The sequence below is a fragment of the Chiloscyllium plagiosum genome, chromosome 18 (assembly GCF_004010195.1).
Source record: "Chiloscyllium plagiosum isolate BGI_BamShark_2017 chromosome 18, ASM401019v2, whole genome shotgun sequence".
In the NCBI taxonomy this organism is placed as follows: domain Eukaryota; kingdom Metazoa; phylum Chordata; class Chondrichthyes; order Orectolobiformes; family Hemiscylliidae; genus Chiloscyllium; species Chiloscyllium plagiosum.
The window spans coordinates 28,553,683-28,568,179 of NC_057727.1; the positions used below are offsets into that span (position 1 = coordinate 28,553,683).

General features: G+C 38.9%; 1 protein-coding gene across 2 annotated transcripts in view; it reads right to left on the reverse strand.

The window, feature by feature from the left end:
• Positions 1–14,497, reverse strand: part of dcp1a (decapping mRNA 1A) — a 74,804-nt gene that overhangs the window by 37,204 nt on the left and 23,103 nt on the right. For both annotated transcript variants that reach the window (XM_043708056.1, XM_043708055.1), the window contains exon 3: positions 6,726–6,853. In XM_043708056.1, coding sequence (XP_043563991.1) covers positions 6,726–6,853 — 128 coding nt within the window. The remainder of the gene's footprint in view (positions 1–6,725; positions 6,854–14,497) is intronic.

The window sequence follows — 14,497 nt, forward strand, 5'->3', positions numbered from 1 at the left end:
CTCAGTTGTAGATTTCACTTTTGAACGTGACTTGTGTAGTTACTAGTTCCTGATGAAGAGCTCATGCTCGGAGCATCGATTCCCCTGCTCCTTGGATGCTGCCTGACCTGCTGTGCTTTTACGACATAGAACATAGAAGATTACAGCGCAGTTGAGGCCCTTCAGCCCTTGATGTTGCGCCAACCTGTCGAACCAATCTGAAGCCCTTCTAAACGACACTATTCTATTTTCGCCCATATGACTATCCAATGACCGTTTAAATGCCCTTAAAGTTGGCGACTCAACTACTGTTGCAGGCAGTGCGTTCCATGCGCCTACTATTCTGAGTGAAGAAACTACCTCTGACATCTGTCCTATACCTATCACCCCTCAATATAAAGCTAAGTCCCCTCAGGCCAGCCATCACCGTCCAAGGAAAAAGGCTATCACTGTCCACCCTGTCTAACCCTTTGATTATCTTATATATCTCAATTAAGTTGCCTCTCAAACTTCTTCTCGCTTAATATATTCTTTTTTAATGCTGCAGTTTCTGCACACAGCTTCTTTCCAGCAGCAATTTGCTGCTGCCTGACATGTGTTTCCACAGCAGTGGCAGTTTTGTGTCTGCGTTGGTGCTTGTCCCTGGGCCACCATTTTGTGAACTCTCAGCCACCATTTTGTGAGGTGTTGACCTTCCTTGGCTGCGAGTTCCATCACGGTTGCCATTCCCAGCACTTTCATTTAAGTGTAGTCACCTTTGCGTCAGTAATCTCTTCTGGATCGCTTCACATCTTACGGCAGGCTGCTACAAAAGGTAGAGTCTCGTGGGATCTGAGGTGAGTCTGCGTTGGTGCTTGTCCCTGGGCCACCATTAAGGGGGGGTAGATATAGGACTGATGTTCGGGGTAGGTTCTTCACTCAGCGAGTCGTTAGTTCATGGGATGCCCTGCCAGTAACAGTGGTGGGCTCTCCCTCTTTATGGGCATTTAAGAGGGCATTGGATAGGTATATGGAGGATAGTGGGTTAGTGGAAGTTAGGTGGGCTTGGATCGGCGCAACATCGAGGGCCCAAGGGCCTGTACTGCGCTGTATTCTTCTATGTTCTATGTTCTATGACATTTGTATGAATCTCCTAAAATGGATGAATTTGCTATCAATTAGCTATAATTCTATACAATTGAACGAATGCAGTTTAAGCTGAAGACAGACTATTACAGAATTGAAGCAGAGAACAGGAAAAAGCAATTTCTTTTCAAGTTTTGCCTCTCAGATGCAGATTACTTCTTTTGGAGTCTTATTTATTATTCTCGTTTTGATTTAGCTTTCTCAATCTCTGTTATTGATGGATACAGTCCTGCCCAAATAATAAAGAATGGGGGTAATTATTATAAACCAACGCTAATTCCACTTGAGTGTATAATGATTTAAAGATTAATAAAATGCTCTAATAGTAATGGAAAAATATAGCATGGGACTACATGGAAATTACTGCAATCGGATGTGTGATGCCAATAACTGTTCTAAGACTTACTCCATTAACATTGACTCAGAGGTGCCGGTGTTGAACTGGGCTGGACAAAGTTAAAAATCAAACACCAGATTGGGTTTATTTGGAAGCACTAGTTTTCGGAGTGCCGCTTCTTCATCAAGCGGTTTGAAGGAACGGCGCTCTGAAAATGAGTGCGTCCAAATAAACCTGTTGGACAATAAACTGGTGTCGTGTGACTTTTAACTCTGTCCATTAGCATTCTTACAGAAGCTTTGGTTGAAAACTTAGAATGAGTGTATTTGGAAAATAAACTTTTGCGTTCTAAGTATTTTTTTTGAAAAAGTTAAGTGATCTTATCTGTACACTTGTACATATTTAGCTTTATTCCTCGGTGTTAAACATTTGATCAGATTCTAATATACACACACTATCCTGTGCACATTTTAGCTTATTACTACCATTGCTCTAGTTGCTTCAGATTTACAAATGAAAGACAACACACACAACACACAACACAGTTATACATCTATTAACACACACACAGTTATACATCTATTACAATTCACACAACTAAGTAACTAGATGCTACACAAACTTAAGATCGTGGCTGGGAAAATTAAATCCAGTGTGCAAAGTCCAGACGTGTAATGTTTAAAAACGTGTAATGTTAAGAATCTAATATCATCAAAGGTTGTCAGTGTCCAGTTAATCATTATTGGATAAGATTGGACATGAATATCTGATAAGAGTACAAGGTAATCTCATATTGGACTGGGTACATCAGTTGAATTGAAATTACTTTATATATGACATTTCCCTCAGCCACAAACCTTTGCCTCAGGGTGGGCCAGAAACAATGTCAGGATAAACATTACCATTATAAGTCACAAATGCCTCACATATCTGTTGTCACTGATAAGGTTAGCTGCCATTACATGTCTCTAAATCAGGCATGCATTAACTGTGACACTGCATGTCTACACGCATTTAAACTTATTGAAATCTGTCTCCAACAACTGGAGAGTGGATTAAAGCAACTGAATCATCCGTGCTGTGCTTAAGTGCACTTGGATGGAGATACAAGTACAACAGGCTGACATTCACAGTGGGCTGTTGATTTGAAGTGGCTTCTATTTTCAAGGATGGAGCTGGATCTACTGCACAAAATGCTCCAAAAAATTTTTTTTTTTTTTTTAAGAATTGTACTTTTATCAGTAGCTAGATGGACACCATTCCATCTATCCACAAATCTTCAGTAATATGACTGAAACATAATGTTTACTCAACACAGTTTTCACCTCTGATCCAATCTTTGGGTATTGGACTCCTCACTAAAGAAGATGGATTTCAAAAATCTTTCAAAGAAGCTACTTTTTAAAAAATGGGGTTCTTGTCAAGAACTCTGTGCCAAATATACAGGGAATGTTATAAGTGAAAGTGATATAGTACCATATAGTTTTAAGACCAAAGCAGGTAAGTGTTCACTTCGTTTCCTGTTTGAAAAAAAAGTGTTAATATTTTTAATATCACAGAACAGCAGAGTAACAGTATCCCAAACATGGCTGTTTGAAAACCAAAACAGTTAAATAAAACAAAAGTACAGACTTGGGAATTGCCTAACATTTATGCAATTGACCCTGCCCTTTTGTATTCAATGTTTATACTTAGCCCTCCTGTCTTGGATCCAACTCAGAATGGTGAATTGGTGTTCACACAAAATGCAGAATTTAAACAGCTCAAGACTGTATTGTGGGTTCATGTGTGTTTGGAACAGGCAACTCAAAACCAATAGAAGTCTGAAATCTGGCACTATCAGTTTAATGGATATCAGATGTGGGACACTAAAATACCAATGGAAAATTAATATGCTTAACCCTTTTCGATATTAATACTGTATGAATAATTGATTTATCCTATCTTGTAAAACATTTCTGACAATGGTATAAGTATATTTACTGGAATTAGGTTGATAGTTGTTCAATGATTTACTGAATTTATTGAAAATTTATAAAACAAAATTGTTTTGAAAATATTTCAAAATACAGTGTAAGAACTTTCAAAATCTTTACTTGTTGAAAGCCTATTTTCTCGTTCACCATTAAATGTGATTTGCAAAACCAGACAATACAAATAATTGTTTTAAATTCTAAAACATATGGATATGGAAGCAACGATAAAAGCAAATATATTGAGGTGTAGATCATTCATTGTTTCAGGTGTGTTTAACAAAAATTCTTCTGGAATGTGCAAACTATTAAAGTTTTGAACAAAGTTGGGTTATTATCTTTTAGCTGCAGAATCAAGATTAGAGTGGTGCTGGAAAAGCACAGGAGGTCAGGCAGCATCCGAGGAGCCTGGAGCAGGCTGGTACAATTGCAACATTTAAGAGGCATTTGGAAGGGTATATGAATAGGAAGGGTTTGAAGGGATATGGGCCAGGTGCTGGCAGGTGGGACGAGATTGGGTTGGGATATCTGGTCGGCAAGGACAGGTTGAACCAAAGGGTCTGTTTCCATACTGTACATCTCTGACTCTAATGACTCTAAATAGTTGCTGGTTTTCTTCACTGATTTTTCTTGAGTTGTTTTACGCACATTTAGGAGAACATAAATTTTTTTTGAAAAATAATCAATTTTCATTATTTTAAACTTGAACATAGACAGATTCTTTCTTAATACAACATTTTTTCCATATCTGGTCAAGTAGCTAAAATTAGTGCTCTATTCTGACTAGATCTAATATATCCCATATTCATTGTAGTGTTAGAATGAACTCAAGTACTATATAAAGAATTCTGAAATCATCATACCCTATTAACGACTTGTATGAGGAAAGTGAATGTACTACAGTCATGTTTGCAGATGACAAAAAAAAGGCAAGTGATGAGGATGACAGTCTGCAGAGGGACATAAAACAAGTTAAACAAATGGGCCTACTTCTGCTTTTACATCTTATGGTCTTTCACAGCCGAATGACAGTCGTAGGAACAGTTGATATCTTGTCTCAAATTCACAAAAATAATTGTTGTCCAGTTTTATAAAATCACCAATTAAGAGAAAAGGAAAGCAATGTTTTATAACATGTAAATAATTCTATTGTAAACACATAAATGAGGGCATTTAAGGCTCAAAACATTTCAATAAACTACAAAATAGCTAAAACCATGTTACAATTAGTCCAGGTTTAATGTGAGTTATTCACTACAGTCTATTTGTTAGTTATATATTCATAATTTCAATGACAAGTAGAAAGATATAAGAAATGGTGTTAGAATTCAAAATAATAATGACTTATAATTATTAAACTAATCCTAGTTTTAAGAGCAAATTGCTTATCCTTTAAGATTAGGATATTACTCCACTTCAAAGCAACCAAATACTATTTTTGCCTGATCACAATTTCATAGCTAAACATTTCTGCCATGTCAGGTTTTCTATTCAAGTCTGGGATGATTAAAGGGCCAAGGACTTTTTTCACTATCTTAAAGATGCTTCCCAAAAAGGTTGCACTCATTTTATGCACCCTGTGGCCAGTAAGGATATACCTTTCTCAAAACAAAATCCAAATTGAAAGAAATGAAAAACTTGCATTGCATGGTGCCTTTTGTGACCACATGGCATTCTTCAAGCCAATAAAGTACTCTTGAACAGTACTCTTCTGTAGGAGGTGCAGCATTTAATTTGTGTACAGAAAGATCATACAAATTGCTGTGAAATAAATTACGGTGGTCTGTTTATTAAGCAGTTGAGGGGAATGTTGCAATGTGAGCTTTTACATTCACCTGAAAAGAGGATCTTGGTTTAAGGTTTAACTTAATTGGTGCAAGTCTAAAAGTGCAATACACACTTAATACTGAAATATCTTGTGGTACAGTGGCAGTATATCTTTGAACCAGGAAGCCTGGGTTGAAGTCCCAACTGTTCCAGGTGTGTAATAACATCTCTGAATAGATTTATTAGAAAATAATCACCACGTTTTCAAATCTGTCATGTTGGAATTACTGTCCTCTTACTCAGAAGTAAGATTACTACAGTGGAGTTAAGGGAAATCCCTCTTCCCATGTGAAGAAATTACAAGGGGAGAAACAACTTAAATCAGGAGAAAGTAACAGAAAATCTTATTTTAAAAATGTAACTTTTGATTCACTGATAGAAAATCTCAGAACTGTTTCCTAACGTACTATTAAAAAAGTCATGAAAAATGTCACTAATAACAAAGCGTATTACTGAAAGTTCCCTTCTTTCCAGACCTTACCCTCCATTTCCATTTGAACTAAATTTGAATGTGCGCTTTGACTTCTTTGTGCTTCAAGTATTTATGTGGACTGGGTTGAAGTGAATACTATGTATCTATTCCAATGCCCCATGTTGGCATTTAACAAGTTTTCAAAAACACCACCATAAAGTAACAATTAGATTTCATTCTTTTGGGTTAATTTTCCACCAGAAATTATCACCTCCACTGTGTTGGTTGCTGAAGGACTAGATATCTATGTGTATTAATCATTGAAGGTTGCATGATAGATTGAAAAAAAGTAGTTAGTAGAGCATATAGCAAGTTGGTTTGATCAATAATTGCAGAGTACAAAAAACAAGGAGGTTATGATACCTTTATTGGCCTCAACTGGAGTACTGTGTTCAGTTTTGGGCACGACATGAGGAAAGATATGAAGACATTGGAGAGGTCTGCCAGGACCATGACTTTTTATTTTTAAAATTGTGGATTGAAATTAGAAAACGGTTTTAAAAACCAGTATTTGAAAGCATTGCTGTATATTTTGAAATCAAGAACCCTGACAACCATTACAGACATTGTATAAACAACTGTGTGAATAAACAGAAAAATGAGATATTATAGGAAACCTAATTTGAAAATCTTCAGAATAGCTCTCAATTACATAAAAACTTAAGCAACATACCAAAAATACTATTGTCTGATACATAATAAGTTGTGATTTATAGTTTAAATTTGAAAGGTTTTTTTTCCTCAGTTCAAGGTGTTAATGCTGAAGATTAGATTATTTTCCATTTCAGGCAGTGATGAAATCAAATGTTCCTTGTTTACTTATTGACAGTCAGATGCAGAGTAAATCTCCTTCAACACTTTATCCAGCAATATGCTTCAGTCTTAACTTCAGGTAGGCACCCCCAACTCCGTGTTTTTTTTCACAATTGACATTAATTTAGCAACTAATGAGTAGACCAGTTCAGTAACTGTCCTGAGCAGCACTTCAAGTTTAAAATAGATCAGTACTTACAGTTTGAATTTCTATAGAGAAGAAATGGGTCTTGGAGCTGAAACTCTAGATCTTTGTTGATGGGTTCAACTAAATTTTTCATGTTAAGTCGATTCATGATTGTAAAGCCATGGTAAGGAGATGCTGACCTGTGAAAAATAAGTTTTTTTAAAAATCTCAATTTTAATTTTAAACAAGACAATATATCAAATAGGTAATTAATACTTAGCACATTCCTGGAGAAATGAACACGAATTTCCATTTTATCAATTTTTTTTTACTAGTCTAAAAGGAAACTATTTTCTGAGACTATATTAGATAAGCATGCTTTTTTCCTGCTTTGGTGCCATCCACAGGTTCTAATCAGGGGCCCCTCTATAATTTTGTTTGCTGCCCTGCTACATAGATTTCCAAACATCATTTACTATTTTTGTTACAGTACTTAGTAGGATATCTGCTCAGATGTATATAAATATACATATTCATATGTGGCACAGTGGCTCAGTGGTTAGCACTGCTGCCCCACAGCGCCAGGGACCTAGGTTCAATTCCAGCCGAGGGTAACTGTCTGTGTAGAGTTTGCACATTCTCCCCATGTCTGGTGGGTTTCCTCTGGCTGCTCTGGTTTCCTCCCACAATCCAAAGATGTGCAGGTTAGGTGATTTGGCCATGCAAAATTGCCCATAGTGTTCAGGGATGTGTAGGTTACGTGCATTAGTCAGGAGTAAATCTAGGATAACTGGGTAGGGGAATGGGTCTGGGTGGGTTACTCTTTGGAGGGTTGGTGTGAACTTGTTGGGCCAAAGGGCCTGTTTCCACACTGCAGGGATTCTATGAATATGCCTTGGGGATCAATATGCAAATGGATTCCCTACAATTCACCACATATCAACAATTCCAGCCACTGAATAGTAGCCACTTACCCTGGCATTTTCTAAATGCGAGAATAAGGTAAATATGAAGCAGCTGAAAAACTGTTTTTCCTACAAGTCAGCTTTTCACTATAATCATTATAATCATGGATCAATTTTATTCACACAAAATGCAAGTGCCGTCACCTCAGACAGGACAATTCAGTTTCTCCCGAGAAATTTTGCTGACCCATTATTTTCGTGAATGTTGGCTGAAATTTGTAAGACTGCATCATATTACATACTTTTTAAAAATTTACTATGAAATTACTTCCAAAATGTCTCTGAATAGGCAGGTTTCTTGAAATAAAAAGCATTTAAATTTATAAAACACCTTTCATAAACTCAGGACATCACTTCACAATCAAGAAATTTTGAAGGGCAGTCATTGCTGTATTGTAGGAAACAGAAGCCAATTTGCAAACACTATCGCACAAACAGCAACAAAATATATTAAATTGAGTCTTGGTAATATAAAGAGGGATAAATAATCAGTATCTACTAATACCATTATGTTAGCCAATAAGTGGAGTGGGACTTGCAGAAGAAATCAAATCAAGTCTATTTATGAGGCAGAGTCTGTTTTTACTCAGCATAGTCAACTTAAACAGCATAATAGTGAGCAAAGTCTATTTAAAAAGCGTGCTTCTAAACACAAAACAACTCATGACTGAAATGCCAGCATAAATTTCTAAGAGCACTGATTCTCCAGGAAAAAGTAAAAGGTAGTTACACACGAAGTGCTCATGAAATATGAACTGAAGTCACTTCTATCAGTCTGTTCTTAGGTCATGAGTGACAAGGGAATTACCCAATACTCTCCATTTGAATCAAAAATTGTGCTTTTCCATATAAAGATGTAAATATCTGTGCTCTTGGAATAACATCACATGACCCTTTTACATCCCCCTGAGAAAATTGATATGGCCATGAATTCATGGCATAATCAAAAGACAATTTTTGGCAGTGCAGCATTCCCTCAGTGGTGGAACAGAGAATAACATTGTTGGATCGCTTTGATGGAGGTACTTCTGATGTTTGAACATTATTGAAAGTCTTGAGACCCATGTGTCAGGACACTTTTTAAATTTCTCACATTAGAGTCAGAGATGTACAGCATGGAAACAGACCCTTCGGTCCAATCTGTCCATGCCGACCAGATACCCTAACCCAATCTAGTCCCACCTGCCCATATCCCTCCAAACCCTTCCTATTCATATATCCTTCCAAATGCCTCTTAAATGTTGCAATTGTACCAGCCTCCACCACTTCCTCTGGCAGCTCATTCCATACACGTACTACCCTCTGTATGAAAAAGTTGCCCCTTAGGTCTCTTTTATATCTTTCCCTCTCACCTTAAACCTATGCCCTCTAGTTTTGGACTCCCCACACCCCAGGGAAAAGACCTTATCAAATTTATCCTATCCAGGCCCCTCATGATTTTGTAAACCTCTATAAGGTCACCCCTCAGCCTCCGACGCTCCAGGAAAAACAGCCTCAGACTGTTCAGCCTCTCCCTGCAGCTCAAATCCTCTAATCCTGGCAACATCCTTGTAAATCTTTTCTGAACCCTTTCAAGTTTCACAACATCTTTCTGATAGGAAGGAGACCAGAATTGCACACAATATTCCAAAAGTGGTCAATGTCCTTTTATAGCCGTAACATGACCTCCCAGCTCCTGTACTCAATACTCTGACCAATAAAGGAAAGCATATTAAATGCTTTCTTCACTATCCTATCTACCTGCGACTCCACTTTCAAGGAGCTATGAACCTGCACTCCCTTGGACGTTACCATTAAGTGTATAAGTCCTGCAAAGATTTGCTTTCCCAAAATGCAGCACCTCGCATTTATCTGAATTAAACTCCATCTGCCACTTCTCTGCCCATTGGTCTATCTGATCAAGATCCTGTTGTAATCAGAGGTAACCTTCTTCGCTGTCCACTACACCTCAAATTTTGGTGTCATCTGCAAACTTACTAACTATACCTCCTACATAAATGATTTGGATGTAAGCATAAATGATGAAAATTCCTTGTGGCACTCCACTGGTCACAGGCCTCCAGTCTGAAAAACAACCCTCCAACACCACCTCTGTCTTCTACCTTTGAGCCAGTTCTATATCCAAATGACTAGTTCTCCCTGTATTCAGTGAGGTCTAACCTTGCTAACCTGTCTCCCATGGGGAACCTTGCCGAACGCCTTACTGAAGTCCATATAGATCATATCTAACGCTCTGCCCTCAATCCTCTTTGTTACGTGAAAAAACTCAATCAAGTTTGTGAGACATGATTTCCCATGCACAAAGCCATGTTGACTACACCTAAATCAATCTTTGTTTTTCCAAATACATGTACATCCTGTCCCTTAGGTTTCCCTCCAACAACTTGCCCACCACTAACGTCAGGCTCACTGGTCTACAGTTCCCTGGCTTGTCCTTACCATCATCCTTAAACAGTGACACCATGTTAGCCAACCTCCAGTCTTCTGGCACCTCGCCTGTGACTATCGATGATACAAAAATCTCAGCAAGAGACCAAATCACTTGCCTAGCCTCCCACAGAGCTCTAGGTACACCTGATCAGGTCCTGGGGATTTATCCACTTTTATGCATTTTAAGACATCCAGCACTTCCTCCTCTGTAATGTGGACATTTTTCAAGATGTCACCATCTATTTCCCTACAGGCTATATCTTCCATGTCCTTTTCCACAGTAAATACTGATGCAAAATACTCGTTTAGTATCTGCCCCATCTTCTACGGCTCCACACCAATACCGCCTTGCTGATCTTTGAGGCGCCCTATTCTCTCCCTAGTTATCCTTTTGTCCTTAATGTATTTGTAAAAACCCTTTGGATTCTCCTTAACTCTATTTGCCAAAGCTATCTCATGTCCCCTTTTTGCCCTCCTGATTTCCCTCTTAAGTGTACTCCTACTGCCTTTATAGTCTTCTAAGGATTCACTCGATCTATCCTGTCTATACCTGACATATGCTGCCTTCTTTTTCTTAACCAAACCCTCAATTTCTTTAGTCATCCAGCATTCTCTATACCTACCAGCCTTTCCTTTCATCCTAACAGGAATATACTTTGGATTTGCGTTCTCATTTTTGAAGGCTTCCCATTTTCCAGCCGTCCCTTTACCTGCGAACATCTGCCCCCAACCAGCTTTCTAAAGTTCTTTCCTAATACCGTCAAAATTGGCCTTTCTCCAATTTAGAACTGCAACTTTTAGATCTGGTCTATCCTTTTCCATCACTATTTTAAAACTAAAAGAATTCAGGTCACTGGCCCGAAAGTGCTCTCCCACTGACACCTCAGTCACCTGCCCTGCCTTATTTCCCAAGAGCAGGTCAAGTTTTGCACCTTCTCTCGTAGGTACATCCACATACTGAATCAGAAAATTGTCTTGTACACAGTAAACAAATTCCTCTCCATCTAAACCCTTAACACTATGGCAGTCCCAGTCTGTGTTTGTTGTTGAAACTTTATTGCTGGAACAGCACAGCAGGTCAGGCAGCATCCAGGGAACAGGAGATTCGACGTTTCGGGCACAGGCCCTTCTTCAGGATTCCTGAAGAAGGGCCTGTGCCCGAAACGTCGAATCTCCTGTTCCCTGGATGCTGCCTGACCTGCTGTGCTGTTCCAGCAATAAAGTTTCAACTTTGATCTCCAGCATCTGCAGACCTCACTTTCTCCAGTCTGTGTTTGGCAAGTTAAAATCCACGACCATAACCACCCTATTATTCTTACAGATAACGGAGATCTCCTTACAAATTTGTTTCTCAATTTCCCTTTATTAGGGCATCTATAATATAATCCCAATAAAGATGATCATCCCTTCCTTATTTCTCAGTTCCACCCAAATAACTTCCCTGGATGTATTTCCAGGAATATCCTCCCTCAGTACAGTTGCAATGCTGTCCCTTATCAAATTCACCACTCCCCCTCTATCCTTCCTGTAGTATTTGTATCCTGGAACATTAAGCTGCCAGTCCTGTCCATCCCTGAGCCATGTTTCTGTAATTGCTATGATATTCCAGTCCCATCTTCCTAACTATGCCCTGAGTTCATCTGCCTTCCCTGTTAGGTCTCTTGCATTGAAATAAATGCAGTTTAATTTATCAGTCCTACCTTGTTCTCTGCTTTGTCCCTGCCCTGACCATTTGTCTTGCCTTTTTTCTCAACTGGACCAGTCTCAGATTGATTTCTTTCCTCACTATCTCCCTAGGTCTGACCCCCCCCCACTAGTTTAAATCCTCCCGAGCAGCTCTAGCAAGTCTCCCTGCCAGTATATTAATCCGCATCTAATTTAGGTGCAATCCGTCCTTCTTGTACAGGTCACTGTAATTTTAGTAGAAAGGCATAAAGAATTGGGAAATAGCCATTTTTAAAATGGAAAGCTATTTATCTATTCCCTCACAATAATAACTTGCTTGCTTATTGCATTTTGAAAATGCCCCAAGATGCTTCACAAAGGCATTATTAGCACAATTTGATATTCACTATAAAAAACACGAGAACTGACAAAATAAATTTGGTCAAAGCCATAGGTTTTAAGGAGGATCTTGAAAGTAGTTAGTGTTACAACACAGGGTAAACCACGCTGCAAATTTAAACCAGATGCACAGAAAAGCTCACCTTGCACCGTAATCTGTTCAACTGAGTGGCAAGGAGCTATCCCAATTATCATTATTTAAAGAAAAAATTAACAATTTTATTCTTTAAGTCCGAAAGAGAACATTAGACAACTACTTAGAACTCCTTTCTCTTAAACCTATTTTTTACCTCCCACTCTATAATACTGGTCTGATTAAAACCCCGACAAAGATTTACAAAAAACAATCTTGTTTCAAAACCAGCTCGCTGTGTTAATTCTCCCCTGTAGATTCTTCTGGGTCATCTTTTCTTCAGTCTTCTTCTGCACAAATTTCTTATGGACAGGTACCTTTCAGAGAACTATTCTGCTCACAGTCCTTGGTGCTTGGCTGGTCTTTGCTGTTCTGGTCAACTGTTCAAAATACCCGATTCTCTTTATCCCAAAACATCGGACCATCTCATTGGTTTGATGTCATCAAAACATTAAAATTCAAATTCAATTAGGATTTTGGTATCTTGGGGCATAAGCTGATTGGCTGAATTCAAATTTGTTGTGAACCATGGCAATGCAGTTCCAGTTTTTGCGTTTCAAACCAACTGTTATATTTTTAAATTGTTTAGCACACTGTGCTTTCAGTGAGAGCTTTCACACTCTCAAGTAGTACAGTACACATCTACACTTTCATAACATTAGTACGAAGAAGGGATTTAGGGAGAACATTCCAAAATTTAGGGCAATTTATTGACAACACTCTTCCTCACCAGGATAGAGATCAATTGGTAATTCCAAAACTACTTGCTCCTCATAGCCCAAGGGGTTACTCTTTTTTTTCTCCATTTGCTTTTCTAGTTGGGGAAAACACAAAACTGAATAAGATTATTTAAATTTCCACTACTTATTCTAATGTATAGCCCAGTTTTGAAACAATCTTGATCCATGTATCCAGTTGCCATATCAAATCAACAAAGATTGTCTTCTAATTAGAGGACCAATCCTGCTGCCTCTTACTGTCAACCTTTCTCTGAGCAGATTCTAATTGTGATAAGCTGTTTATAAGTATAAAGAAATAAATGGTAAAGCAAATGCTTCAGTGAGTTATAACAGAAATATTTTGAAGTCCTAACACACAGTTATAACAGAACTCTTACTCAGTATGTGCCCTAACATCAAAACAAAGCAATCTTTAAGTTCACAACTAAGTTGATGATCTGAATTCACTTTTGCTCAAGTTGAATAATACAGAATCCATCACGAAGCTTAATTCAACCTGACATCAGAGTTATCCGCGTTTAAAAAGAATCAGCGTACAGTCAAAATCCATTACTTAAATAAAGCAGGGCTCTCTGTCTCCAAAATGTCACTTATACTTTGGAAGATATGTCTCCTACTCATACAAAAATTGATTAAATGCTACAAGAAACAACTTACCTCGTTTTTGGCAATGCCGAGGGTTACAGGAAATCAATTTGTTTTAATCCTAATTTATATTTCAGCAGGAGAAGACTTAGTTAAAAGGTAGATTTGTATATGTGAAATTGTTTTATTTTGAAGAGATGTATTCAAAAGAACAGTACGCACAGGAACACACCCTTCACCCCACCAAAACTGTACCAATACATGACTTCCTAAACTAAAATACTTTTACCTCTATGTGGTCCCTATCCCTCTATTCCCTACCTATTTATCTGTCAAGATACCTCAAATGTTGCTGCTATATTGGCCTCCACCACCTCTGGCAGCACATTTCAGGAACTTATCCTCAGTGTAAGAAAACTTGCCTCTCATCTCCTTTAATTTAGCCCCTTCTACCTTAAACCTATGATATCTAGTATTTGGCACTTCTACCCCAGGAGAAAGACTGACTACCCATTCTTGCTTTGCTACTCAAAGACGTGGGGGCAGGGTTAGGCGTGGTGACAGAGATCGGCGTGGGATCACCAGGAAGACCATCACCGACAGATTCGCGGCTTCCGCGGGGTCCACGGCTATCGGGAACAACACAATTTCTGCCGTCACCACAGCCGCTTCCGCCCCCTGGGTTGCTGTCGCCGCAGCCACTTCCGCCCCCACGCCGATCTCCATCACCACGCCTAGCCCCGCCCCACACCAATCTCAGTTTGCACGCCAAACCCCGCCCCACACCGAACCCCACCCCGCCCCGATCTCCGTCCCTGCCCTGATTCCCGCCCCCATGCCTAACTCCGCCCCCACTCCCAGCTCCAGCCCCACACCAGGTCCTAGCCCCCACACCAGGTCCTAGGTCCTAGCTCCCAGCCCTGCCGT